The sequence below is a fragment of the Oryctolagus cuniculus genome, chromosome 15 (genome assembly GCF_051225735.1).
Source record: "Oryctolagus cuniculus isolate XC-2025 breed Fujian yellow rabbit chromosome 15, ASM5122573v1, whole genome shotgun sequence".
In the NCBI taxonomy this organism is placed as follows: Eukaryota; Metazoa; Chordata; class Mammalia; order Lagomorpha; family Leporidae; genus Oryctolagus; species Oryctolagus cuniculus.
In genome coordinates, this window is record NC_142881.1 from 60,317,014 (window position 1) to 60,344,050 (window position 27,037).

General features: G+C 43.3%; 1 protein-coding gene across 12 annotated transcripts in view; it reads left to right on the forward strand.

Moving 5' to 3' along the window:
* The first annotated feature begins 4,232 nt into the window (after positions 1-4,232).
* The window catches only part of CCAR1 (cell division cycle and apoptosis regulator 1), a 53,248-nt gene continuing 30,443 nt past the window's right edge, over positions 4,233-27,037 (forward strand). Inside the window, exons 1-8 of one of the 12 annotated variants that reach the window (XM_089314959.1) lie at positions 4,233-4,389; positions 5,712-5,833; positions 19,184-19,356; positions 19,740-19,784; positions 22,122-22,154; positions 23,498-23,691; positions 24,879-24,993; positions 25,092-25,284. In XM_089314959.1, the coding sequence (XP_089171085.1) occupies positions 5,761-5,833; positions 19,184-19,356; positions 19,740-19,784; positions 22,122-22,154; positions 23,498-23,691; positions 24,879-24,993; positions 25,092-25,284 (826 nt within the window). In that variant the 5' untranslated portion in view covers positions 4,233-4,389; positions 5,712-5,760. Of the gene's footprint in view, positions 4,390-4,516; positions 4,690-5,711; positions 5,834-19,183; positions 19,357-19,739; positions 19,785-22,121; positions 22,155-23,497; positions 23,692-24,878; positions 24,994-25,091; positions 25,285-27,037 lie in introns of those variants that run through there. The other 11 variants (XM_089314967.1, XM_089314957.1, XM_089314958.1 and 8 more) reach the window with 11 other exon arrangements.

Genomic DNA, 27,037 nt, shown 5'->3' on the forward strand with positions numbered 1-27,037 from the left:
AAAGAGCAGCTGGGCTTTCACAAATTCAACAGCTGAAGTGTATCCCTTTCGTAAGGATAAGTCAAAATATAAATGATGCCAAAGCAAGTCACTTAGTGCCAAAATAAACAAAGAAAAGCTTAGGTTTAGAGACGATTCCATAGTGGCCTGTATTCCAAATGTGAGATATTTCCTAGGATTCAGTTTTAAAATGTGGCCATGGATGTTGGGCTCATATCACACGCATGGCCTCTAACTGTGCAGCTGTTGTTACGGAACATGTGATGTTTTTGGGAAGTGTAGGTACAAGAGTAATGAAGATCTAATAAATGATTTTTAAAATTTTTTGTTTACTTATATTCATCTACTCGAAGGATAGATCGATCAATTGATCTATCTTCTACCTACTTGTTCACTTTCCAAATGCCCACGATAACCAGAGTTGGCTCAGGCTGAAGCCATGAGCCTACAAGTCCATCTGGGTCTCTCATGTGGGCAGCAGGGGTCCAAGCATTTAACCATCATGTTCTGATGACCAGGCTGTACTAGCGTGATGGTTAGATCGGAAGCACAATAGACACCCTTAAACCAGCACTCTGATATGAAATCTAGGTGTCCCAAGCGGTGGCTTAACCCACTGTACCATAACACTTGCCCTAGGTGGCATTTCAAATTATTGGGGAAAATGAAGGATTTTTCAACAACCAGAACAACCAGGTAGCCAAAACAAACAAACAAAAAACATTGGACTCTTACCTCACTCCTTACCCTAGGATTATTTTTTGTTTACTTTTTAAAGATTTATTTTTATTTTATTTGAAAGCAGTTACTAGGGCTGGACTTGTGGCATAGAGGGTAAAGCTGCTTCCTGCAATACCAGGATCCCATATGGGCACCAGTTCTAGTGTCAGCTGCTTTACTTCCGATCCATTTCACTACCTTCTTTCCCAGGTGCATTAGCAGCGAGCTGAAACAGAAGTGGAGCAGCCGGGACTCAAATTGGAGCCCATATGGGATGCTGGCACTGCAGGTAACCTTCTATGCCACAATGCCAACCTCATAAATAAATCTTTAAATAAAAAGGAAGGAAGGAAAGAAGTACGAAGGAAAGAAAGGCAGTTACAGAGAGAGGGAGGGAGAGAGAGAGAGAGAGAGAGATACAGAGAGAATCATCTATCTGCTGACTAACTCCCCATATGGCTCATTGGTCTGGGCTGGGCCAGACCAAAGACAGAAGCCTTGAACTCCTTCTGGGTGTTCCATTTAGGTGCAGGAGCCTAAGTTCTTGGGTCCTCTTCCACTACTTTCCCAGGCATGTTAGTAGGGAGTTGGATCAGAAGTGGAGCAGCTGGGAGTTGCTTTGTTACCAATATCTGATACAGGCACTGCAGACTGCAACTTAACCTACTGTGCCACAGCACCAGCCCCTAAGATAAAATTTTTTAAGATTATTTATTTACTTGAAAGGCAGAGTTACAGAGAGGCAGAGCCAGAGGCAGAGAGACAGAGAGATCTTCCATCCAATGGTTCACTCCCCAAATGACCACAATGGCTGGAGCTGGGTCCATCTGAAGCCAGGAGCCAGGAACTTCTTTCCAGGTCTTCCCACGTGGGTGGAGAGGCCCAAGGACTTGGGCCATCTTCTACTGCTTTCCCAGGCCATAGCAGAGAGCTGGATCAGAAGAGGAGCAGCCGGGACTCAAACCAGTGTCCATATGGGATGCCGGCTCTGAAGGTGGTGGCTTTACCTGCTACACCACAGTGCCAGCCCCAAGACAGGGTTCTTCCATCTGCTGGTTCACTCCCCAAATGGCCAGGCCTGGGGCAGGCTGAACCCAGGAGCCTAGAACTACACTGGAGTCTCCCATGTGGGTGGTAGGGCCCCATGCACTTCGGTCACTTTTCGATTTTTTTTGGCACATTAGCACGGAGCTATACCCGAAGTGGAGTCGGTGGGGTTGGAACCAGTGCTCATATGCAATGCCAGTGTGGCAGGCAGCAGCTTAACCCACTGTATGATAATGCTGACCTCCCAAGAGCAGAATTTGATATTCACATGTGTGTGCCCTAGCTTTCCCATTGTAAAGTGTTTTCTCTCTACAAACACTCCATAACAAAGATATTCAAGGTAAGATTAATTTGTTCGCAAAATAAAGGTAATCTCAGTAAACATGGCCCATTACATGACTACAAGAATAATTTTGGATCATATAGCCATTTTAAAGTTTTCTTTGCTGAAACTTTTCATAAGGAATATCAGACTTTTTTAAAAAAAGATTTATTTATTTATTTATTTGAAAGGCAGAGTGACAGAGAGGCAGAGGCAGAGTGAGAGAGAGAGAGGTCTTCCACCCACTGATTCACTTTCCAAATGGCCACAACAGCTGGAGTTTGGCTGATCCAAAGCCAGGAGCTTCTTCCAGGTCTCCCATGCAGGTGCAGAGTCCCAAGGACTTGGGCTATCTTCTACTGCCTTCAGGCAATAGCAGCAAGCTGGATGGGAAGTGGAGCCACCCAGGACTTGAACCAGCACCCATATGGGATGCTGGCGCTGCAGCCCGGGGCTTAAACCCAGTGTGCCACAGCACAGGCCCCTCAGATCAGACTTTTAAAAAGCCCTTGGGAAGCCAAGCTTTGCCATCAGACTTTGCCTTCAATAACCTATAGATTTGGAGGACTCTTAAATTCCAAAGTATTCTAGAAAGTGACATTCTTTACCCACTGGTAAGGTAACCATGCAAGGGAATCATGTATACAAACTATCATCTGGCGTTGGTTATTGTGGCACAGTGGGAGAAGTTACTATATGACCGGAAAGGAGAAACATGGAGACAGAGATCTTCCATCCTCTGGTGTACTCCCTAATAGTCCACAGCAGCTGAATCTGGGCCAGCCTTTACCCAGGAGCTAATAACTCCTTCCCAATCTCTTCCACATGAGTGGTAGGTACCCAAGAACTTCAGCCATCACCTGTTGCTGGTATCCCCTATGAGCACTGGTTCCAGTTCCACCTGTTCCACTTCAGATCCAGCTACCTGCTAACGCGCCTGGAAAAGCAGTGTATGATGGCTCAAGTGCTTGGACCCCTGCTACCCATATGGGAGACTGCAATGCCGTTCCAAGCTCCTGGGATTTGGCCAAACACCACTCTGGCTGTTGTGGTCTTTGAGGGGTGAAACGTTAGATGGAAGAGTCTACCATTCCTGTCCCCTGATTCTTGGCATCCTATCCATCTTTTTGTTAATTCACCTGGGAAGGCAGCAGATGATGTTCCAAGTACGTGGTTCCCTGCCACCCACATGGGAGACCTAGATGTTGTTCCTGGCTCAGCTCCAGCTCTTGAATCCATTTGGGGAGTGAACCAGTAGATGGAAAGGTCTTCCTGTCTGCCTTGCAAATAAGTAAAATCATCAAAAATAAAATAGCACCAGTCTTTTTTTTTTTTTTTTTTTTTTTGAGATCCTTTTTTTCCCCTGAGAGTTTTTTTTTCTTTCTGAGAGCTCCTAAGGTCAATCTTAGTTTCATAACGTTGTTTAGTCTGTATCTGAAATTATGACTCGCCAATGAAAGCTTTGCTATTATAATCAGTGTCTTTATTTGTGTACTGTTTCAAAGAGAACAGATTCCAAATAAATTGAAGCAAATTACTGTATTGCCACTAAAATAAGAATGTCCACTAATAGTTTCTGAATTCTGGCTAGATCTTGCCATGAGAAAAATTGCTTCTTCATCTTTGCTCAAAAACATTACAGAATTGTAAGTTACAGATAGTTTACATGGAAGGGGAGTTTCCTTACATCTGGAAGGAAAAACAAGAAAGAAGAGGAATATAGGCCATAAAATGGAATGAAACACTGATACTGGCTGCAACATTGATGAATGTCTAAAGAACTGGAAGACCACATATTGAATGATTCTATTTAAATGAAACGTCCAGGGTAGGCGAATCCTGAGAGAGAAAGAAGGTAGAGGTTATCGGGGCTGTGGGGAGCGGAGGGCAGGGGCATGAGTTTATTTTTCAGGTGGTGCAAAGGTTCTGGTAGTAGTGGTGGTGATGTTGGCACAATCTCATGTTTACACTAAAAGCCACTGAATTGTACACGTTAGAATACTTATATTTTAAATACTAAGTTCAATGTTATGCAAATATCCTTTGTATTACCCTAAAAAGTGTTAGGGTGCTAACGGGATGTGTTTATTGTTCCAGTAAGTTTAACTGGAAGGGGGAAAAAAAAAATCACAAAATGGCGGCTGTCCTCACGGAGTCACGTGACCGCCATTACTTGCTTTGCCACCCTCAAGGAAGCCTTTCCCTCCCCTCGCTAGCGCAGAGACGTTCCCTGCTCATTGTTTAGCGAAGCCAAGGTAACCCTTCCAAGGCGCGCTCCAGATCCGGCAGCAGAGTCCAAGGCAAGTCGTCTTGAGGGCGGCCGGGGAGCGCGCACGTACAACGTCGCCCCGTAAGCGCCGTTCTTGCGGGAGATGTGGAGGAGGGGAGCGCGCAGAGGAAGAGGGGGAAGTCGGCGCATGCGCCTGAGGCTGACGGGTTTGAAATGGCTTCGGTGTTAGCCGGGACCCGACTCAGGTGAAGGTCTGGTACGCGCAGTTGAAGCGTTGGGCGGCCGAGCCGGGGTTCTCCACGTCCTATCGGATCCGCGGAAGGGCTGGGAGCGATCGTCTCGGTGGCACGGCTTCCGCGGGCCGGCGACGGTGGGGCTCTCGTGGGGCTGGGGCGGGAGGGACGCGGTCCCTTTTGTGCGGGTCGGAGCAGGCCCCGCGCGGCCGGCCCCTCCCCCACCGCCACGCTCCTGCCCCGCGGCCCCGCGGCCTCGGCCTGGCGGGGCTGCGGCCAGTCGTCCCGGGCCGCCGAGACGGCTGCGGTTGTAGTCTCCCAGCCTCCGGGCCTGGGGCATCGGGGCGGCCGGCGGTGGTGCGGGTTTTGGGGGACGGAGGCTTTTTCCGACCTGCCTGCGGGTCGAGGCGACGAGGGCTCGCAGTAGCCCCCTGTCGGCGCTTCACCCCATGTGGCGGAGCGGTGGGTTTTGTCTCCCGAGGCCTGCGGCCCGCCGGGAGTGAAGACCGCAGGAAGATGGATGGCCGGGGGCTGGCCGGCGGTGCTCGGCGGAGGGGGATGCGCGGGCGGAAACCTTCGCCTCTTCTGGCCGGACTTTGGGGGGGAGGGGTCCTCGCAGCGGTTCTTGAAGAGGCATCCGTTATCTCAACTGCCTTTCCCCTCGAGGAGAGGGAGAAAAGAAGCGCCCCCAGCCCCTTTCCCTTTGCTACTCGAGAAAGTACGGCGATGTTCGTTAGATGAGATCCTTAAATCCCTTTACTTGGGGTCTCGTCCTGTTTCCGTTATTGATCTCAGCGCTGCTCTAACCTTGGCCTCCCCTCCTTAACTCATTGCCAAGAGAAACACGCAGGCTGTTTTCCAATGTAGAGTTGTGAACTTAACTGTAAGCAATTGGGTCGAGACCGCGGATGGTCTTCGGTTTAAATGTGACAGTCCATTTTTTTTAAAAAAAGAGTGTAAGTCGTTTTTAAAAAAACAGTGTACTTTTGGTGATCTGCTTGATGTAAAAATGTTTTTGCTGCATTTCAAATTTTCATTTGCTCCCCGTCTTCCAGTCATTTCTTCTTGGGAAGATATCCTTGATACACGGAGCATTTTCTTTCTTTTTGTGACATCGATAGTTTGGTTGAACTTTAAAATGTGGATCTTTTCTTAATAGGACGCTGCTGTAGAAGACAAACAAGCAGAGGTTTTTTCCCCCTTGCATCATGGCTCAGTTTGGAGGACAGAAGAATCCGCCATGGGCTACTCAGTTTACAGCCACTGCGGTATCACAGCCAGGTCAGGCTACTGAACTCATGTACTGTAAAGGTGGAGTGAGGCTATCCATGGGATGGTGAAATGCTTGCCAGTGCTGTGTTTGCAAGTGTGGTTTCATGGTTTTTAAATACCTTAAGTTGATTACGTTTTCATTCTAAGTTAGCAGCCACTCATTGTACTATATTTGCCATGCCAAGATGTCTGTATTCAGAAGGTACATTTAAAAGTAAATGTATTTAAAAGCCATGCTTCTTGAAGAACTGTATGTGACTATTCTGTTTGAATTGAAAGTAGACAAACAGACTAAAGAATTTTATTACCAGGCAGAAGTAAAAGATAAAATAGTTGTAAAGGCAGTAAATTAACATTTACATTGTCAAAATAAGGTCAGAAGAATTTCTTTTTCAAAATAAAGTCAATAAAAAATGTTGAATCTGTTTTAATAAATTTCTTCCTGATTTTCTTTGGAAGAAAACGTTTATTTATTTGGAATGCAGAGTGACAGGGAAGGAGGGAGGAAGAAAGATCTGGAAGAATTTTTTAAAAATTTTTTATAGGTATAGTTACAGAGATGCAGACAGAGAGGACCTTCAACCACTGGTTCACTCCCCAGATGGCCGCAGCAGCCTGAAATGAGTTGATCTGAAGCCAGAAGCCTGGAGCTTCTGGGTCTCCCATGCAGGTGCAGGGGCCCAAGGGCTTGGGCCATCTTCACCTCTTTCCCAGGCCATAGCAGAGACCTGGATCAGAAGTGGAGCAACTGGGACTTGAAGTGGAGCCCATGTGGGATGCTGGCACTGCAAGTGGTGACTTTTCCTGCTACGCCACATTGCCGGCCCCTAATTTTTTATTTTTTAAGATTTATTTATTTACTTGAGAGAATAAGAGAAACTCTTCTTTCTGCTAGTTCAATCCCCAAATGGCCACAGTGACTGGGGTTGGTCTAGGCTGAAGCCAGGAACTTGGAACCCTTTTGGTGCCTCCCACAAGGGTGGCAGAGACCCCAAGTACTTGAGCCATCATCACTACCTTCCCAGACTCATTAGCAGAGAGCTGGATTGGAAGTGGAACGGCTGGGACTTGGTATTCAGATATGTGGAATGCTGTCATTGGAGAGTTTGGGTGGGGAGAGAGGCTTAAGTTTGTGTACCACAATACCAGCCCCCCCCCCTTCCATTTTTAACCATTTTTTGACTTAGTGATTGAGTCTTAAAACATTAAGCTCATCTGTAGCTTTGCACTTATTACTTAAAGATAATAAGCCAGTAGTGTTTAGGAGTTTGAATTATGTTTCTCAAATACTGCACAGAATCAGGTTTTGAGTTCCCAGGGAATTTGCAGCTTATTTTGTTACTTTGAATATATTTTTACTTATACCAGTTCTTTGTTGCCTCGTACTTATCAGTTTTGTAATTTGAGGTCAGTTCCTGAGACACTGGTCTTTGACTAGAGTGTTCTAGTTATCTAGGTGACCTTTTTTTTTTTTAAAAAAAAAAAAAAATAGATACCTTAGGGTTTTTATTTTAATTAATTATGCTTTGGGGGATTAAAGGATAGTAGTTGAAGCAGTGGAAAATACTATGAAATAATTATTATAGATAAATATAATTTAGAGCTCATTCTCTGTGTTAAATAATGAGAAAACTGGGGTTGACCAAGTTTTGATTAAATAGGACTGGGAATTATTAGCAACTACTTTGTGTCCAGAAGCAAATGCTATATTCTTGTAGTTTGGGAAACTAAACATGTTTTAGCTGGTTTTTACTGCATAGTATTTGCTTTAGATTCATGTCTGTAATATACCAATAAAATAGGTATTATGGTAGAAATCTGTTATCTGCGGCTCTTAATGTTTGCATTGTAATTATTTGGATGTATGGTGTAGTACTTACGTTTATTTTAAGATTGAATAAGGGCAGGCGCCATGGCTCACTAGGCTAATCCTCCGCCTGCGGCGCCGGCACACCAGGTTCTAGTCCCAGTTGGGGCGCCGGATTCTGTTCCAGTTGCTCCTCTTCCAGTCCAGTTCTCTGCTGTGGCCCGGGAAGGCAGTGGAGGATGGCCCAAGTCCTTGGGCCCTGCACCCACATGGGAGACCAGGAGGAAGCACCTGGCTCCTGGCTTCAGATCAGCGCCATGCACCAGCCGCAGCGGCCATTGGAGGGTGAACCAACGGCAAAAAGGAAGACCTTTCTCTCTGTCTCTCTTTCTCACTCTCCACTCTGCCTGTCCAAAAAAAAAAAAAGATTGAATAAGATGACAGTAATGTTTATAAACTTGTCAGAGGGCAGAGTTGTTAGTGAATGTAGGTCTTACCTTTCTGTATATGGCAAAAGAGATCCCAAGTATGAAGGTTCTGTGAACAGAATTTTATTTGTGCTGTATGAAATATGTAAATTTTCTTGGACTTGCCATTAATCAAAATTTTTCAAAACCTCCAATTTGGCTGACGAAGCGTGACTTCATTAAGTAAGCAGGCAGATATTTTGTTAGTATCCAGTTTTAACTTTCCTGTAAAAATCCTGGAATAGGTCCTAAATGAAACTGTCTAGTGATGTTGTTTTAATTAAAATGTCTTAGTTTCTAAGTGTTGTATCTTGGGCTACTTTATGAAGGTTTTTTTTTTATATAAAGATTTATTTATTTGAAAGAATTACTGTGAGATAGGGAGATACAAATATTTTTCATCTGCTGGGTCACTCCCCAGCTGTCCACAATGCTGGGACTGGGCCATGCCAAAGCCAGTAGCTTCATTTGGGTCTCCCACATGGGTGGCAGGAGCCCAGGCTCTTGGACCATCTTCCCCTGCTTAGCTAGGTCTGGAAGTGGAACAGCTGAAACCGAACTAGCACCCATATGGGATGCTGGTGTTGCAGGCAGCAGCTTTACCTGTTACACCACAATGCAGGCCGAGGCTTTACCCGCTATGCCTCAGTGCCAGCTGGCCTCCTTTCTGTCCTTTTAAAGCTGCCTTTGTAGCTAATCATTAGGTTATTAGAGTTGATTATCAGTTTGAAATTTCTGTTAAAGTTAAATTCTTTTTATTCTTGGGTCAATTAAAGTATGTGTTAACTACATGTATTCTGAATAGAAAACTTTTTTTTTTAAAGGATTTATTTGAAAGGTAGAGTTAAAGAGAGGCAGAAGGAGAGAGAAAGGGAGAGAGAGAGAGAGAGAGGTCTTCTATCCGCTGGTTCACTTCCCAAATGGCCGCAATGGCCAGAGCTGGACTGATCTAAAGCCAGGAGATTCTTTTGAGTCTCCCATGCAGGTGCAGGGGCCCAAGGACTTGGGCCATCTTCCACTGCTTTCCCAGGCCTAGCAGAGAACTAGATTGAAAGTGGAGCATGGGCCGGCACTGTGGCATAGTGGGTAAAGCCACCGCCTACAGTGCTGGCATCCCATGTGGGCTCTGGTTCAAGTCCCAACTGTTCCACTTCTGATCCAACTCTCTGCTATGGCTTGGGAAAGCAGTAAAAGATGGCCCAAGTCCTTAGGCCTCTGCACCTGTGTGAGAGACCCAGAAGAAGCTCCTGGCTTCCGATCGGCACAGCTCTGGCCATTGCAGCCGTCTGGGGAGTGAACCAGTGGATGGAAGATTCTCTCTCTCTCTCTCTCTCTCTCTCTGGGTCTGCCTCTGCTTCTCTGTAACTCTGCCTCTCAAATAAGTAAAATCTTAAAAGAAAAAAGAAAATGAATTTGCTACCAGTTATTTTTTTTTTTTTTTTTTTTTTTTTTTTTTTTTTTTGACAGGCAGAGTGGACAGTGAGAGAGAGACAGAGAGAGAAAGGTCTTCCTTTGCCGTTGGTTCACCCTCCAATGGCCGCCGCGGCTGGCGCGCTGCGGCCGGTGCACCGCACCGATCCGATGGCAGGAGCCAGGAGCCAGGTGCTTTTCCTGGTCTCCCATGGGGTGCAGGGCCCAAGCACCTGGGCCATCCTCCACTGCACTCCCGGGCCACAGCAGAGGGCTGGCCTGGAAGAGGGGCAACCGGGACAGAATCCGGCGCCCCGACCGGGACTAGAACCCGGTGTGCCGGCGCCGCTAGGCGGAGGATTAGCCTAGTGAGCCGCGGCGCCGGCCTACCAGTTATTTGGAAAAAAAAAAAAAAAAAAAAAAAAAAGGAGGAGCTGGGACTCAATATGGTGCCCGTATGGGAAGCTGAGGCTGTAGGTGGCAGCTTTACCCGCTGTGCCACAGCACCGGCCCCTAGGAAACTTTTTCTTTTCAGATTGTAACAGTATCTGGTGATTTTATATTTATATAAATACATAAATAAATATATGATATAAATAAATATATAAATTAAATAAATATAAATCATATATATAAATCATATATATATATATATATATACACATACTCTGCAAACGAATAAAGAAGCTGGGCAATGGTTGGAGACTAGTCCACTCAGGTACAGGTCTGTTAGGAATTCACCAATGTTCCCATTGTTGGCTAAGCAATTTGCTAAGGCAAATCCACTTCAAAAGTTCAAAAGGAGTTAGCTTCTACTACCTGTTTTCCTCCACAAAGGTTTGGTTGTTTTTTTTGTTTGTTTTTTTTTTACATTTTTAAATTTCTGAATAGTTTTCAGTTTACAAATGGAAATTGTGATGCAATACAGAGTTCCCATATACTCCACACCCAGATTCCTCTTTAAATATAATTGGGGAACAAAAATTCAGTAAAGAACATTAAAAAGACTTAATGAGGATAATAGTATAGGTGTCAATTTTACTCTGTTAAAGAAACACACCTGGGGCTAGTGTTGTGGCATAAAGCTGCTGCCTGTGACACCAGCATCCTGTATGGGTGCTGGTGGGTGTCCGGGCTGATCCACTTCTGATCCAGTTCTCTGGTAATGGCTTGTGAAAAGAAGCAGAAGATGACACAAGTGCTTGGACCCTTGTATCATGTGGGAGACCTGGAAGAAGCTACTGGCTTTGGCCAAGGCTGGTTCCTGGCCATTGCAGCCATCAGGGAAGTGAACCAGCAGATGGAAAATCTCTATCTTTCTCTCTGGAACTCTTTCAAATAAATAAATCTTAAAAAAAAAAAAAAAAAAAAACCTATTGAAATACTGCCAGGTATATATGTATCAGAGACCAGTGTCACATCAATGATCATACCACAGAAAAACATTAATTATTCAATTTCAATGAAGTATTGTAGTCTTCATGCCTGTATTTCTGATGAAGTTTCTCCTCAGGCCAATACAAAAATTGCCACTGTAATTTTTTCTATGTGTATAACTTCTCATGGATTTGTTTAGTTAATCCATTTAATCTGTTTGCTATTTGAACTTATTTTGCATTTCTGCTAACTTTCTGAAAATTCCTAGCTAATTGATATGGAACTATCAGTACATTTATACAAGATGATACAGTAAAACTAAAGTGAAAACCCTTACAGTAGCAGTTCATTGCTGATTTTTGTAAAATTGAAGATTTGAATATTCTGATTGATTTTAGTCTTGAGCTTAATTCAGTTAAGGACAGTGAGGAATTCCTAGGTGTTGTCACATGGCATCTTCAATTTTCTTTTCTGTTAACCTTCATCCTCAACTATGAAACCTTGACTTTCTGAATTTCTTCTCCATTTTACAGTTAGGCTCTGTGAACTTCATATTTGGATGACTATATATTAGTAGCAGGTTTTTCTTACAGCTTTCATGCCTTTTAGGCGCCTCCATACCGTTCCCAAAATTTTACGTCCAAATTTGCAGAATTTGGCATATAACCCTCACTTCAATTGGAAGCTATTTTTGTTCTTTTCTTTCGTTATATCTGCTTGCTTTTACTTGCTTTCCTTTCTTTTTTTTTTTTTTTTTTTTTTTTTTGACAGGCAGAGTGGACAGTGAGAGAGAGAGAGACAGAGAGAAAGGTCTTCCTTTGCCGTTGGTTCACCCTCCAATGGCCGCCGCGGCCGGCGCGCTGCGGCCGGCGCACCGCGCTGATCCGATGGCAGGAGCCAGGAGCCAGGTGCTTTTCCTGGTCTCCCATGGGGTGCAGGGCCCAAGCACCTGGGCCATCCTCCACTGCACTCCCTGGCCACAGCAGAGGGCTGGCCTGGAAGAGGGGCAACCGGGACAGAATCCGGCGCCCCGACCGGGACTAGAACCCGGTGTGCCGGCGCCGCTAGGCGGAGGATTAGCCTAGTGAGCCGCGGCGCCGGCGCTTTCCTTTCTTGATTACACTGTATTTGCTACTTCTTATTTCTCCCCCTACCTTAAATGTATCTGTCATATGTGATAGTCCTAAAGTGTAAATTTTGTTGCTGTCACAGAATTTTTCTTTTTTTTTTTTTTTTTTTTTTATTTTTTTTTAAATTTTTTTTTTTTTTTTTTTTTTTTTTTTTGACAGGCAGAGTGGACAGTGAGAGAGAGAGACAGAGAGAAAGGTCTTCCTTTTGCCGTTGGTTCACCCTCCAATGGCCGCCGCTGCAGCCGGCGCACCGCGCTGATCCTGGCAGGAGCCAGGAGCCAGGTGCTTTTCCTGGTCTCCCATGGGGTGCAGGGCCCAAGCACCTGGGCCATCCTCCACTGCACTCCCTGGCCATAGCAGAGAGCTGGCCTGGAAGAGGGGCAACCGGGACAGAATCCGGCGCCCCAACCGGGACTAGAACCCGGTGTGCCGGCGCCGCAAGGTGGAGGATTAGCCTATTGAGCCACGGCGCCGGCTCTGTCACAGAATTTTTCAAAACTGAATGGAGTGTGAGCTAGATTCTGTTCCAGGTCCTTTCTGTACCAGATGAAGAAATTGAGACACAAAGGTGGAAAATCTTTAGGTTTCTTAGAAAGCCACAGGATAGTCAGTATTAGGGCCTCAGAGCTGTGGTTCATTTTATGTCTCATTAGTCTCTTTATTATTTGGCTGCAAAAATAAGGAGTTTTAGAATGCAGTTCAAATTCCTTGGAATGGTATTTGTGGGACTCTTTTTAAAATTTTTTTAATTAAAAAATTTTTTAAATTTAAAAAAATTTTTAAAATATTTATTTATTTGAAAGAATTATGGGGAGAAAGAAAGGGAGGCAGAGAGAGAGAAGTCTTCTATTCGCTGGTTTACTCCCCAAATGGCCATGATGGACAGGGCTAGGCCAGGCTAAAGCCAGCAGCTTCATCCAGATCTCCCACTTGGCTGCAGGAGCCCAAAGACTTGTGCCATTTTCCACTGCTTTCCCAGGTGCATTAAGGAGTTGGATTGGAAGTGGAGCAGCTAGCCCATATGGGATGCCAGCACTGTAGGTGGCTTAATTGCTACATCACCATTGGCCCCAAGATTTATGTTTTTATTTATTTGCAAGAGTTAGGAATCTTCCATCTGCTAATTCACTCCCCAGATGACCATAACAACCAGGGCTGGGCCAGGCCAGGCCGAAGCCAGGAGCCCAGAATTCCCTCTGGGTCTTCCCACATGGGTGGCAGGGGCCTAAACACTTGGGCTATTTTCTGCTGCTTTCTGAGGTACATTATCAGGAAGCTGGATCAGAAGTGGAACAGCTGGGACTCAAAATGGCATTTGATGTGGGATGCTGCCATTGCTAGGTGGTGGCTTAACCATCTGTGCCACAATGCTGGCCCCAAGGAGCCATCCCATTTTTCATTTTTCCCATAATTGATGTGCTAGTTCTTAATATTTAGCTATTTTTCCATATCTGAATTGCTGTGATAGGTCTTTGTTGTTAGTCATGTAAGGCTGAACGTTTAACAGTTTTCATTATGTAAAGAGGTGTTGAGAGAAAAAGTTAAAGACCTAAGCAAAAATTGAATATAAAGGTATCTTCAATATATTTGACTCAATATTTAGATGTATGTATATCATTGAAACAGCATTATATAGTGAGATAGGTTTAGCAGATTCAGAACTATGCTCACATCCATTTTTTTTTTAACCGTTTATTTATTTATTTGAAAGGCAGAGTAACAGAGAGAGGGAGACACAGAGATATTTTCCATTTACTGTTTTACTCCCCAGATGACTGCAACAGCCAGGGATGGACAGGCTTCAGTCAGGAGCTTGGAACTCCATCTGGTCTTGCATGTGGGTAGCCCAACCATTTGGACCATCTTTGCTTTTCCCATGCAATTAGCAGGGAGCTGGATCACGAGTGGAGCAGCCTGAATATGAACCCGCTCCCACATGGGATGCTGGAATCGCAGGCAGTGGCTTCACTGCTGCACCACAACAGCAACTCTCTATATATGTGCTTTTTCTTTTTCTTTTTCTTTTTTCTTTTTCTTTTTTTTTTTTTTTTTTTGCGTGTGTAAGAGTTATAGAGACATAAAGAAAGAGAGAGATCTTTCATCTGCTGGTTGACTCACCAGATAGCCACAACAGCTAGGGCTGGACCAGGCAGAAGCAAGGAGCCAGGAGCATCGTCCAGGTTTCCCACATGGGTAGCAGAGACCTAAGCACTTGGGCCATCCTTTGCTGCTTTCCCAGGTCCATTGGCCTGGATCTGGGTTGAATGTAGAGCAGCTGGGACTCCATATGGGATGGACCTCATATGGGAAGTTGGTGCTGCAGGCTGTGGCTGCACCACAGCGCTGAGCTTTTTCTGTCTAGTGGAGCTAATATGATAGACTGTCTTGCTTATGTTTGATCAGTGAGCATTTTTTTTTTTCAAGATTTATTTATTTATTTATTTGAAAGGCAGAGATACAGGGAGGCAGAGGTAGAGAGAGAGAGGTCTTCCATCTACTAGTTCACTTCCTAAATGGCCGCAACAGCCGGAGCTGTGCCGATCTAAAGCCAGGAACCAGAAGCTTCTTGTGGGTCTCCCACGTGGGCTTAGCAACCCAAGGACTTGGGCCATCTTTTACTGCTTTTGCAGGCCATAGCAGAGAGCTGGATCAGAAGAGGAACAGCTGGGACAAGAATGGGAGCCCACATGGGGTGCTGGCACTGCAGGCGGTGGCTTTGCCCGCTGTGCCACAGCACCAGCCTCCCATCTCTGTCTTAAACTGAGTGCGCAACTCATGTTTGTGTAGCTGTGGCTTTTTTTGTATTTTTGCTTTATGATCTGGAAAATAATTTTGATTACTATAGATGACATGTATTGGAAGTCATGCTGGAGGTATAAATAGTAAACTTGAGTGATGTAAGACTGCTTAAAAGAAGTGAAGTGGGAAACAGTAAATATCAGTGGCAGTTAAGTACGGAAGTAGTATGACATTGTGAATGGTGTCTTTTTTAGATTTTTTTTTTTTTTTGACAGGCAGAGTAGATAGTGAGAGAGACAGAGAGACAGAGAGAAAGGTCTTCCTTTGCCGTTGGTTCACCCTCCAATGGCCGCCAAGGCTGGCGCGCTGCAGCTGGCACACCGCACTGATCCGAAGGCAGGAGCCAGGTGCTTCTCCTGGTCTTCCATGGGGTGCAGGGCCCAAGCACTTGGACCATCCTCCACTGCCTTCCCGGGCCACAGCAGAGAGCTGGCCTGGAAGAGGGGCAACCGGGACAGAATCCGGCGCCCCGACCGGGACTAGAACCCGGTGTGCTGGCGCCGCTAGGTGGAGGATTAGCCTAGTGAGCCGCAGCGCCAGCCGTGAATGGTGTCTTAAACTGCCTGAGAGAATTGATTTTTTTGAGTTGTAGGTAGAAGAGACTGTGGCCGGAACACTAGCCCTCACTTCCAGTGACCTTTAGGAGAGTGGAAGAGCCACTGTCTACTAGGATATTATCTTTATAGAGAGTGTGACAACGCCACCTAATACTGATTTGAATAATGCTTACCTTTATTAATTTTTAAAATATTTATTTATTTATTTGAAAGGCAGAGTTAGAGTGCGAGTAAGTGAGCTTCTATCTTCTGTTTCACCCCTCAAATGCCGCAACAGCTGGGTAGGCTCAGTCTGGGCCAGGAAGAAGCCAGGAATCTAGAACTCCATCCAGGTCTCCCTTGGGTGACAGGGACCCAAGTACTTGAGCTGTCACCTGCTGCCTCCCTAGGTGTGCATTAACTGGAAGTTGGATTCAGATGCCAAGCCAGGCTTCTAATCCAGGCACTCTGAAATGCCATGCGAGCATTGCAAGTGAGGTCTTTATTGCTGTGCCAAACACTCCATAATTTTTTGTTCTTAAGTAAATGGGAAATGAATGTCAAGTCGTTGAGTTCTGTCCTTTAGGCTCTGAAGAAAACCTTCAAAGTCTCAATGGATTGAACAGTGAGCTAATTGTAGGAACATTACCTATATACAGTAGAAAAAAATTTCTACTTGTGGAATCTAAGGAAGGATATTGAAAAGAAGATGACATTTAGAAGACCTGTTCACATAAAACCTTGCTTCGCAGATATTTTAGTAAATACACACAAGTTAAAGCAAATTAATAAAATTGAAGAATTGATAAAATTGATTGTTAAAAATTATGAAACTGGGGGGCCGGTGCTGTGGTGCAGTGGGTTAATGCCCTAGCCTGAAGCGCCAGCATCCCATATGAATGCTGGTTTGAGTCCCTGCTGCTCCACTTCTGATCCAGCTCTCTGCTGTGGCCTGGGAAAGCAGTAGAGGATGGCCCAGGGCCTTGGGCCCCTGCACCTGTGTGGGAGACTGGGAAGAAGCTCCTGGCTCCTGGCTTCGGATGGGAACAGCTCTGGCTGTTGCGGATAACTGGGGAGTGAACCAGCAAATGGAAGACCTTTCTCTCTCTCTGCTTCTCCTCTTTGTGTAACTCTGACTTTCAAATAAATAAATAAATCTTAAAAACATTAAAAAAAATTATGAAACTGGAAAGGAGGAATAAAAAAGTTAGAAAAGAGAATCATACTAAAATTTTTTGTAGTACTTGAGTATTTCAACATTTATAGCTTTAGATGTAATGACTTGCCTCTTTTTAAGAGAATTGTCTACTTCCTTGTGTTGTTTTTTTCCAAATAGCATGAGACTGCTTCATGAAACTATATGGAAATTTCGAAGAATAAAATACTGCATGACATGGGAGTGCAGATAACTCTTATGGACAGTCTTCCCTTAGTATTCTCTGGGAATGGGTTCCAGCAGTGTCTGCAGATGGAAAATTCAGAGATGCTTAATGGTAGCTTTGGGATCCGCAAGGAGGAAGGCCTATACTTCCAGGAATGGAGAAGTCTCTACCTGTACTTTCGGGGAAGAAAAGTCCTTGCCAAGGTCCCTGCGGGTGCCTAAAGGTCAACCAATGAGGATCAGACCTGCCTCAACCTTTAACCCCCATGCCCTGAATCTATAAAAGGAGCTCTCCCAATCTCTGACGTGCGACTTCCCCAGCCCCCGCTCTGTTGCTCTGTTGGGACCGCGGAACCTCGCCCGGGAGCGGAACCCCAATAAAAGCCTGTGACTTAATTGATTCATCTGCCTGGGAAGATTTGTTAAGCGCCGGACACCTTGCACTTAAGTTCCTTAAATAAAATAGCATAATATTTGCAGATAACTTATGCATGTTCTCCTGAAGAATTTTTTTTTAAACTTATTTACATGAGGCCGGCGCTGCGGCTCACTTGGTTAATCTTCCACCTGTGGAGCCGGCATCCTGGGTTCTAGTCCTGGTCGGGGCGCCGGATTCTGTCCCGGTTGCTCCTCTTCCAGTCCAGCTCTCTGCTGTGGTCCGGGAGTGTAGTGGAGGATGGCCCAAGTGCTTGGGCCCTGCACCTGCATGGGAGACCAGGAGGAAGCACCTGGCTTCTGGCTTCAGATTGGCGCAGTGGGCTGGCCGTAGCGGCCATTTCGGGGGTGAACCAACAGAAGGAAGACCTTTCTGTCTCTCACTGTCTAACTCTGCCTGTCAAATAAAGGAATTATTTACGTGAGAGATTGAGAGAGTGAGAGGTTCTTCATCTGCTGGTTCAATCTCCAAGTGGCTACATTGGCCAGAACTGGGCTGATCTGAAGCCAGGAGACAGGAGCTGCTTCTGGGTCTCCTGAGTGGGTATAGGGGCCCAAACACTTGGGCCATCCCTCGCTGCTTTCCTAGGCCATAACAGAGAGCTGGATCGGAAATGGAGTATATAGGACTTGAACCAGTGCCCATATGGGATGCTGCCACTGCAGGCAATAGCTTTACCTGCTGTGCCACAGCACTGTCCCCACAGTTGTTGGCTTACCCCACTGTACCACAGTGCTGATCCCTCATTGTGGTTTAATTTGCATTTTTTCCTTGATGATAGTGATGTTGAATATTTTTTCATAGACCATTATTTCCATTATTTGTATATATTTCCAGAAATGTTTATTCAGGTCTTTTGTTCATTTTTTAATCGGGTTATTGTTTGATTTTCATACAGTTTATTAACCACTTCATCAGACATATGGTTTGCAAATGTATTCTCCCATTCTGTTGATTTTCTGTTTACTCTGTTGTTTGCTCTGCAGAATCTTTAAAATTTTATTTATTTGAAAGACAAGAGTTATAGAGGTAGAGAAAGAGAGGGGTCTTCCATCTGCTGGTTCACTCCCCAAATGGCTGCAGCGGCCAGAGCTGAGCCGATCTGAAGCCAGGAACAACTTCTGGGTCTTCCATGTTGTGTAAGGACCCAGGGACTTGGGCCATCCTCTGCTGCTTTCTCAAGTGCATTAACAAGGAGCTGGATGGGAAGTGGAGCAGCCAGGATTCTAACTGGCGCCCATATGGGATGCCAGCACTGTAGGCCAGGGCTTAACATGCTGTGCCACAGAGCCAGCCCCTAGAAAGTTCTGAAGGTAGATCACTTTCAGCATTACTGTCACTATATTTATCATCTGCTTCCAGGTAAAAATAAATTTTAGTTAAATAAGATATTTTTATGTTTTACTTTTTTATTAGATATTTAAAACATTTATTTGAAAGGCAGAATGACAGAAAGAAGTAGAGGGGGAGAGAGTAAGAGAGGGTTCTTCCATTTTCTGGTTCATTTCCTAAATGGCTGCAGCACCTCAGGCTGAAGTAGGCTGAAGGTAGGAACCCAGAACTCTATCCAAGGCTTGCCTGTGGGTGGAGGGGCCCAAGTACTAGGGTTGTCTTTGGCTATTTTCTCAAGCATGTTAGCAGGTAGCTGGATCAGAAGTGGAGCAGCTGATATTCAAACTGGCTTTCAGATACTGGAATGCCCAGTGTTAAAGGAAGCAGCTTAACGCTGTGTTTCTGTTTTACTTCCTAAAAATACTTTTTGAGGGTACTGTAGCCTCTTGGTCTAGGTAAGATTAGTTGGTTTCATTCTTTAGTTTATATTTATTAAAGCATGAACATGTAACATAAAGCTGTTGAGGTCCTGGGAGGGACATAAATCAGTTAAATTTAAGAAGTATTACTGAAATTTTTTTTAGTAAACTATCACAGATTGTAGTGTACAACTAAGCAGTCAATTCTTGGAAGAGATCCAAATAACCTTAATTTTCTTCCCTCTCCTTTTTAATCTCATTTTAGCTGCACTGGGTGTTCAGCAGCCATCACTTCTTGGAGCATCTCCTACCATTTATACACAGCAAACTGCATTGGCAGCAGCAGGCCTCACCACACAGACTCCAGCAAACTATCAGTTAACTCAAACTGCAGCATTACAGCAACAAGCTGCAGCTGCAGCAGCTGCATTGCAACAGGTGAATCCCTACTAGTTTATGATTTCTGATACAGCATTGTAAGATCTGAGTGGTCAGGGTTGCTACGAAAAAATTGAGAGGTTTTATCATGCTTATTTTTTTTGGTTGTATATGCCCAATACTTAGAGAAAGATGTTGCATAATTGAAATTCTAATGAATTAAGTTCTTAAATTTGTTCTTCTACTTTAATTATTTAAACAATTCAATTTTTACAAATTTCAGTTGTAAGTAGTTATCATTTTGTTTATTTCAAAGTTTAGTTGTTCCAGAAAATTCCTTTTCATTGTAACTATTTACGTTATGTAACTGTATTTGTAAATCATCTTTAGAGAATGAATAAAGCTAATATATTGTTCTTTGAAAAAATTTTTTAATCTTTCAGCAATATTCACAACCTCAACAGGCCTTGTATAGTGTGCAACAACAGGTTAGTTTATATTTTCTGTATTAAAAACTGATTTTAAAATAGCCAATTGTTCCAGAATTCATTGTTGTTGTTTTATTCCGGAAGAAGCTCCTGCCAGTTGGATTCAGATCAGCTCAGTTCTGGACATTGCAGCCATTTGGGGAGTGAACCAGCGGATGGAAAATCTCTTTCTGTGTCTCTATCTCTCTCTGCAACTCTTTAAAATAAATCTTGGAAAAAAGAAAGATTATAATGTGTTCTGTTGAACCATATGCAAAGTGCAGTATACAACCATTCTTACAGAAAAAAAGTATGTCAAAAAAGTTTTATTTATTTGAAAAAGAGAGGAAGAGATGTTCCAAACACTACTTCATTCCCCAAATTCTTGCAGTACTCAGTGGTAGGCCAGAGTAAGCCAGTAGCCAGGAACCTCATTGGTGTCTTGTATATGATTGGCAGGAATCCAAGCACTCACACCATTATCTGCTCCCTCCCAGAAGTATTAGCACGAAGCTGAATTGGAAACTTAGAGTGGTCAGGACTCTTAACTTGTTGCTAGGATACAGAATGCAGACATCCGAAGTGGTGACTTATCCTACTATGTCTCAATGCCTATTCTGGCCCCCAGAAAGTATTTGGATGTGATTTAACCTCTAATACATGGTGAATCTCAATAGTTTTGAGTTAGAACCTCATATGCATTCTTTTATCCTATCATAAGTAAAATTTATGTTGAAGAATTATTTTTTCAGAAGATTTATTTATTTACTTGAGAGGTACAGTTAGAGAGAGAGACAGAAAAGGTCTTCCATCTGCTGCTTCATCCCTAAGTGGCCTCAATGGCTGGAGCTGGGCCGATCCTTTGTGGGTGCAGGGACCCAAGCACTTCAGCTATTTTCTGCTTTCCAAGGCCATAGCAGAGAGCTGGAAGAGGAGCAGCCAGGATACTAACTGGTGCCCATGTGGGATGCAGGTACCACAGATAGAGGCTGAGCCCACTACACCATGGTGGCAGCCCCTCCAGAACTTTTTAATTTCCCCTCTTCCATCAGTTCCTTTTACTTTCTTGTAATGGTATACTTCGCTATTGCCAGAAGAAGCGTATTTGGGGTGTCATGGGACAAGTTGTTAAGTCACCACTTGGGATGCCTACATCCCATATCTGAGTGTCTGATTCAAGTAGCCTCTCCTCTGCTTAACATTCATCTTCCTGCCAATACACACCCTGGGAGCCTGCAAATGATGCCGAAGTACTTGGGTACTTACCCCTTGTAGAAAATCCAGGATGAGTTCCAGGTTCCTGGCTTCATCCTGGCCCCTGCTCTGGCTGTTGTTGGCATTTGGGGAGTGAGTCAGTGATGATCTCTTTCTTTCAACTAAATGAAAATAGAAGTTAAAAAGACAGCATATATATATATTTCAGAATGTGCGGTCCTTCATGGTCCCCATGCCTATGCATATCTGACCATTGATAGTGCTTCTCATTTCAGGCGTACATAGGAATTAAATGGCGAGATCTATCTATCTATCTATCTCTCTTTCTTTCTTTTTTTTTTTAAGATTTATGTATTTGACAGCCAGAGCAACAGAGAGAGAGCTCTTCCATCTGCTCCTCTTTCACTCCCCCAATTGCTGCAATAGCCAGGTCTGAGCCAAGTGGAGGAACTCCATCTTGATCTTCACCTGGGTGACAGGGGCCAAGTGCTTGGACCATCTTCGTCTGTCTTCCCAGGCACATAAGCAGGAAGCTGAATCAGTAGCAGAGTAGCTTGGGACTTGAACAGGCTGGCACTCCAGTATGGGATGCCAGTGTCTCAAGCATCTACTTAACCTGCTGCGCCACAGTGCTCGCCTCAGTGCCATTTTTTGAGACAACTAGCATACCGATGATACTGAATTATTCCTTTAGCATAGTATTTAACTTTGTTAACTAGAAAAATTCCCCTTTCAAGAATTGTGGAGTTTTTTGTGAGTTGTATTTCTATGAAAGTAGTATACTGATGATACTGAGTCATTTCTGTAACATGGTAATTAACATTGTTAACTAGAAATCTTCCCCTTTAGGGAATTGTGGAGTTTTTTGTGACTCTTTATTTCTATGAAATAACAACAAAAATAATATTCTTTTATTTGTTAAATATAGTGAAGTACCTGTTCATTGAATAAGTTACTAATAAATCATGTCTTCAATTAGAAATGTTTGTAGGAGAGCCCTATACCTAACAACCTCTGTTAACTTTTTCAGATTTTTCTTTAAAATAAAGTAACTGTTTAATAGGAATTTTTCCTTTTGTAAATCATCTATGAAACAATTCTGATTGATCCTTTTTCTTTTGTATTTTTTTCCTCTATATTCAGTTACAGCAACCCCAGCAGACTCTTTTAACCCAGGTTGGTGTGGTGTTATTTTATTTTGGATATCTGAGTGAAGGGTAGATAAAAGTTTTTATTCCTATTCTGTTTTTTCTTTAATAACTTAAAGGTATTTGTTGGATTCACATAATAACTTAGCAATTTCATGTTAAATAAAGGTGTATATAATTCTGTTTTTCTTTTATGCCTTTTGATTACAGGTCCAACTAAGAGTCCAAATACAAATAAGGTCTTTATTTCAAACTTAATACTGATTTTTTGCTTTTACTTTTTCTTTATAGCTCATATTTTTGAAATTTTTGCACGTTATTTCTTCTTTAACCCAACCTTAACAGGTGACATTATTGTGTTACCAGTTTAATTTCTCAACAAAATAAAAAAGTTTTGAATTTCTGATATGTATTTGCTTCCACAGACTTCGCAGACAACTTATTATTATTATTTTTTTAACGATCCTTTAAAAGTATAAAAACCGTTGTTTAACTTACTAACAGTTCAGGCTGATTTGGGGCTAGATTTGGCCCATGGACCATGTTTGCTGATCCCTGGTATGTACATAGTGTGTAGTACAATGTAGGTGCTAAAAAGGAGCTGGATATTTTTTATGTACTTGTATGGAATGATAGCTCAGAAATACGAAGCAAAAGGAAAAGGTATGGGCCAGTGTGTATTATATGCTTCCATTTAAGTAAGGAGGAGGAAGAGGAAATCTGTCTTTTTATTCATATGTGCATTTGTAAATAAAATGTTACCAGGATGCTCTGTAATGATAAATGGTGCTGGTGATTGCTGCATGCATAGGAAATTTGGGTAGCTTAGGAACAGAAATAGTAGAGAAACTTTTCCCTGTGTAAGTTTTTATATCTTATTATTCTTGAATTTGTTCCCTTTTTTTTAATTTTTCAATTTAAAATCATTCTCGGTCCATTTTTATTAAAGAACTAAAATTGACCAAGCCTATTTCATGTTGCTATTTCCGGATTGAGGATTTTCCAGTTGAAGCAGAAAAGGTGTAGAAGTTTTTTTCTTTAGCAAATCATTTTCTGACATGGATCCCTAAAGCATTAGTGTTCAGGATGTTAAAATAATTTTGTGGTCAAACTTTAAGAAAGTTCCTTTATAATACTTAGGATTTTCCTGTGCCTTTATCATAACAGTATGAATTTTGAGTTTCTAAGAGGAGCCAAAAACACACAATGTTTTTAAAACTCATCGTACTATATACCTTTTTCCTTGGAGGAACCTATAAAATGACTCATCTAAGGGAACTTCACTGAAAACATATGTTGAAAAAATAGTCATTTTAAGTTTTTGGTCAATTTAAAATGATTTATTAATTTGATATTGATTTTGTCTTATAGCCAGCTGTTGCACTGCCTACAAGCCTTAGCCTGTCTTCTCCCCAGCCTGCAGCACAGATAACTGTGTCATATCCGACACCAAGGTCCAGTCAGCAACAGACCCAACCTCAGAAACAGCGTGTTTTCACAGGGGTGGTTACAAAGCTACATGATACATTTGGATTTGTGGATGAAGATGTATTCTTTCAGCTTAGGTAAGCTTCATTAGGTGTTGGCAGGTGGCGTCTTTAATATAGCATAAAGCACCTGCTTATAATTTTAGTTGCATTATAATTTTTTGCTTTAATCCTTCAGCCCCTCAGATTATTATAGAAGATTTTTCTGGGGCTATTTCTGTGGCGTAGCAGGTAAAGCTGCCACCTGCATTGCCAGCATTCCATATGGGTGCTGGTTCAAATCCTGGCTGCTCCACTTCCAATCCAGCTCCCTACTAATGGCCTGGGAAAGCCATGGAAGATGGCCCAAGTCCTTGGGCCCCTACACCCATGTGGGAGACCCAGAAGCTCCTGGCTCCTGGCTTTGATTTGGCTCAACTCCGGCTGTTGCAGCCATTTGGGAGTGAACCAGTGGATGGAAGAATCTCTCTCTCTCTCTCTCTACCTTTCTCTCCCTCCCCCTCCCTCCCTCCCTCTCCTTCTGCCTCTACCTCTCTGTAACTCTGCCTTTCAAATAAACAAAATAAATCTTTTAAAAAAATTTATTTTCTGTTAAGTGGACTTCCTTCTTCTCTCCATTTCTCTTACCTTTCACAAGCCCAAAGTGAATCTTATTGTTGAGTTCTAAAAGTTAGAATGTGATGGTAGAGAAGAGGGACACAGAAGATAGAATGGTAATTACTACTTCTATTGCAAACTTTGTGTTTTTGTAGGGATGGTGGAATGTAATTACAGAATGAGTCTAGGAGGTCCAATATGCATGAATTTTTGGCTTTTTTTTTTTGTATCAAAATAAACTTTTAACCCCATTTTCCACAACTATATTTTAAAGTTCCTTCATAAACCTGCTTTTTAAGAGAGTTTCCAGGCTTACATTTCCCATAGTTTACTTTTTTTAAAATGATTTATTTATTTGCTTGAAAGAGTTACACAGAGAGAGATCTTCCATCCACTGGTTTACTCCCTAAATGGCCCATTGGCCGGGGCTGGGCCAGGTGGAAGCCATAGGAGCTTCCTGCGGATCTCCCATGTGGGTGGGAGGGGCTGGATTGGAAGTGGAGCAGCCAGGTCTTGAGCTGGTGCCCTTATGGGATGCCATGTCACAGGTGGTTTTACCTGCTTCTCCACAACACTGCCCTGTAGTTTACTTCTAAATAGTTAAGTATATAAATCTTTTTAAGAAAATCTCTTTTAATTATGTTTATTTCTTTTTTTTTTTCTTGCAGTGCTGTCAAAGGGAAAACCCCGCAAGTGGGTGACAGAGTACTGGTTGAAGCTACTTACAATCCTAATATGCCTTTTAAATGGAATGCACAAAGAATTCAAACATTACCAAATCAGGTACACAGCATACTGAGTTAGGTATCGTAGAAACTTGGTAATTGAGCCATTTATTCTTTTTCTTTTTTAAAACATTTTATTTATTTATTTTTGTTAAGAATCAGTCTCAAACCCAACCTTTACTGAAGACTCCTCCTGCTGTACTGCAGCCGATTGCACCACAGACAACATTTGGTGTTCAGGCCCAGCCGCAGCCTCAGTCACTGCTTCAGGCACAGATTTCAGCAGCTTCGATTACACCACTGCTGCAGACTCAGCCACAGCCTTTATTACAGCAACCACAGCAGAAAGGTATTATGTGCAGTATGCCTTTGCTTTTTGATTCAGACAGCTGTACACTCTTTAGTTTAAAATAATGATAAGCATATGCCTTTCGTTACAAAAGAGGTAAGGGTACATATTTGGCGCATCAGTTTAAGATAGTGTTTGGATAAGTCATGTTCCATATCAGAGAGACTCTGTTTCTAATTCCAGCTTTCTCTGAGTGCACACTCTGGGTCGTAGCAAGTGGTGGCTCCAGTGCTTGAGTTCCTGGCTCCTGGCTTTGGCTTGGCCTTGCCCTTGGCTATTTCAGGCAGTTGGCTTGTGAATCAGTGAATGGAAGGGATGAGTGTATGTCTGTCTCTGTATTTCTGTCTCTAACCCCTCTCCTGTCTTGTTTTGCTACTTTTCAAATAAAACAAAAAAAATTTTTAAACGATTTATATATTTGAAGGGGAAAGTTACAGTGGCGGGGCTGGGGAGAGATTTTTTTTTTTAAAGATTTATTTATTTATTTGAAAGAGTTACAAAGAGAGAGGAGAGGCAGAGAGAAAAAAAGAAAGGTCTTCTATCTGATGGTTCACTCCTCAGATGGCCGCAACCAGGAGCTAGGAGCTGCGCTGATCCGAAGCCAGGAGCCAGGAGGTTCTTCCAGGTCTCCCACACGGGTGCAGGGGCCTGCTTTCCCAGGCTATAGCAGAGAGCTGGATTAGAAGTGGAGCAGCTGGGTCTCGAACCAGCACAATGGCCTGTGTTGGATCAGGCCAGAGTCAGGAGCCAGGAGCTTCATTCTTGTCTCATATGTGGATGACAGGGGCCCAAACACTTGGACTTTTCCCAGGCCATCAGCAGTGGAGCAGCCGGTACATGAACCAGCGACCATATGGGATGCTAGTATTGCAGAAGGCAGCTTCACTCACTGTGCCACGGCACTGGCCCCTTTTACTCTTTCTTTCTTTTTTTTTTTTTTTTTTTATTATTATTATGGCCTCTTGAGTTTTTATTTATTGCTTAATACCCAATAATTTTTCTTTTTAGATTTTGTAATTGTCCATATGAGTATTAATAATGGGAATTTCTTTCAGGCTGAATCTTGTGTCCTTTCAGATAGCCCATTAAGACTTGAGTGCTTCATTTTTATATAAGATGTCCCAGTGAAGTTGTTGAGTTGAAAGCTGTAAATATATTTCTGAGGTGACACTGGTATTGAAAGGAAACAAGCATCAAAGAAGCACAAGAATCCTGCTGACATACATTTTTCTATTCATGATAAAAAAAAATTCCCTCACGTTGAACTAGGTTTTTTTTTTGTTTGTTTTGTTTTTGTTTTTGTTTTTGTTTGACAGAGTGGACAGTGAGAGAGAGAGAGAGACAGAGAGAAAGGTCTTCCTTTGCCGTTGGTTCACCCTCCAATGGCCGCTGCGACCGGTGCACCGCGCTGATCCGAAGGCAGGAGCCAGGTGCTTCCTCCTGGTCTCCCATGCAGGTGCAGGGCCCAAGCACTTGGGCCATCCTCCACTGCACTCCCTGGCCACAGCAGAGAGCTGGCCTGGAAGAGGGGCAACCAGGACAGAATCTGGCGCCCCGACCAGGACTAGAACCCGGTGTGCCGGCACCGCAGGCGGAGGATTAGCCTATTGAGCCGCGGCGCCGGCCTGAACTAGTTTTTTAGGAAAAAGCTGTTGAGAGGTTTTCTCTTGTGACAAACTACAGAGAAATAATTCACATGAACACTATCATATGGTTCATACTGAGAATGAGTATCTTTTTTTTTTTTTTTAAT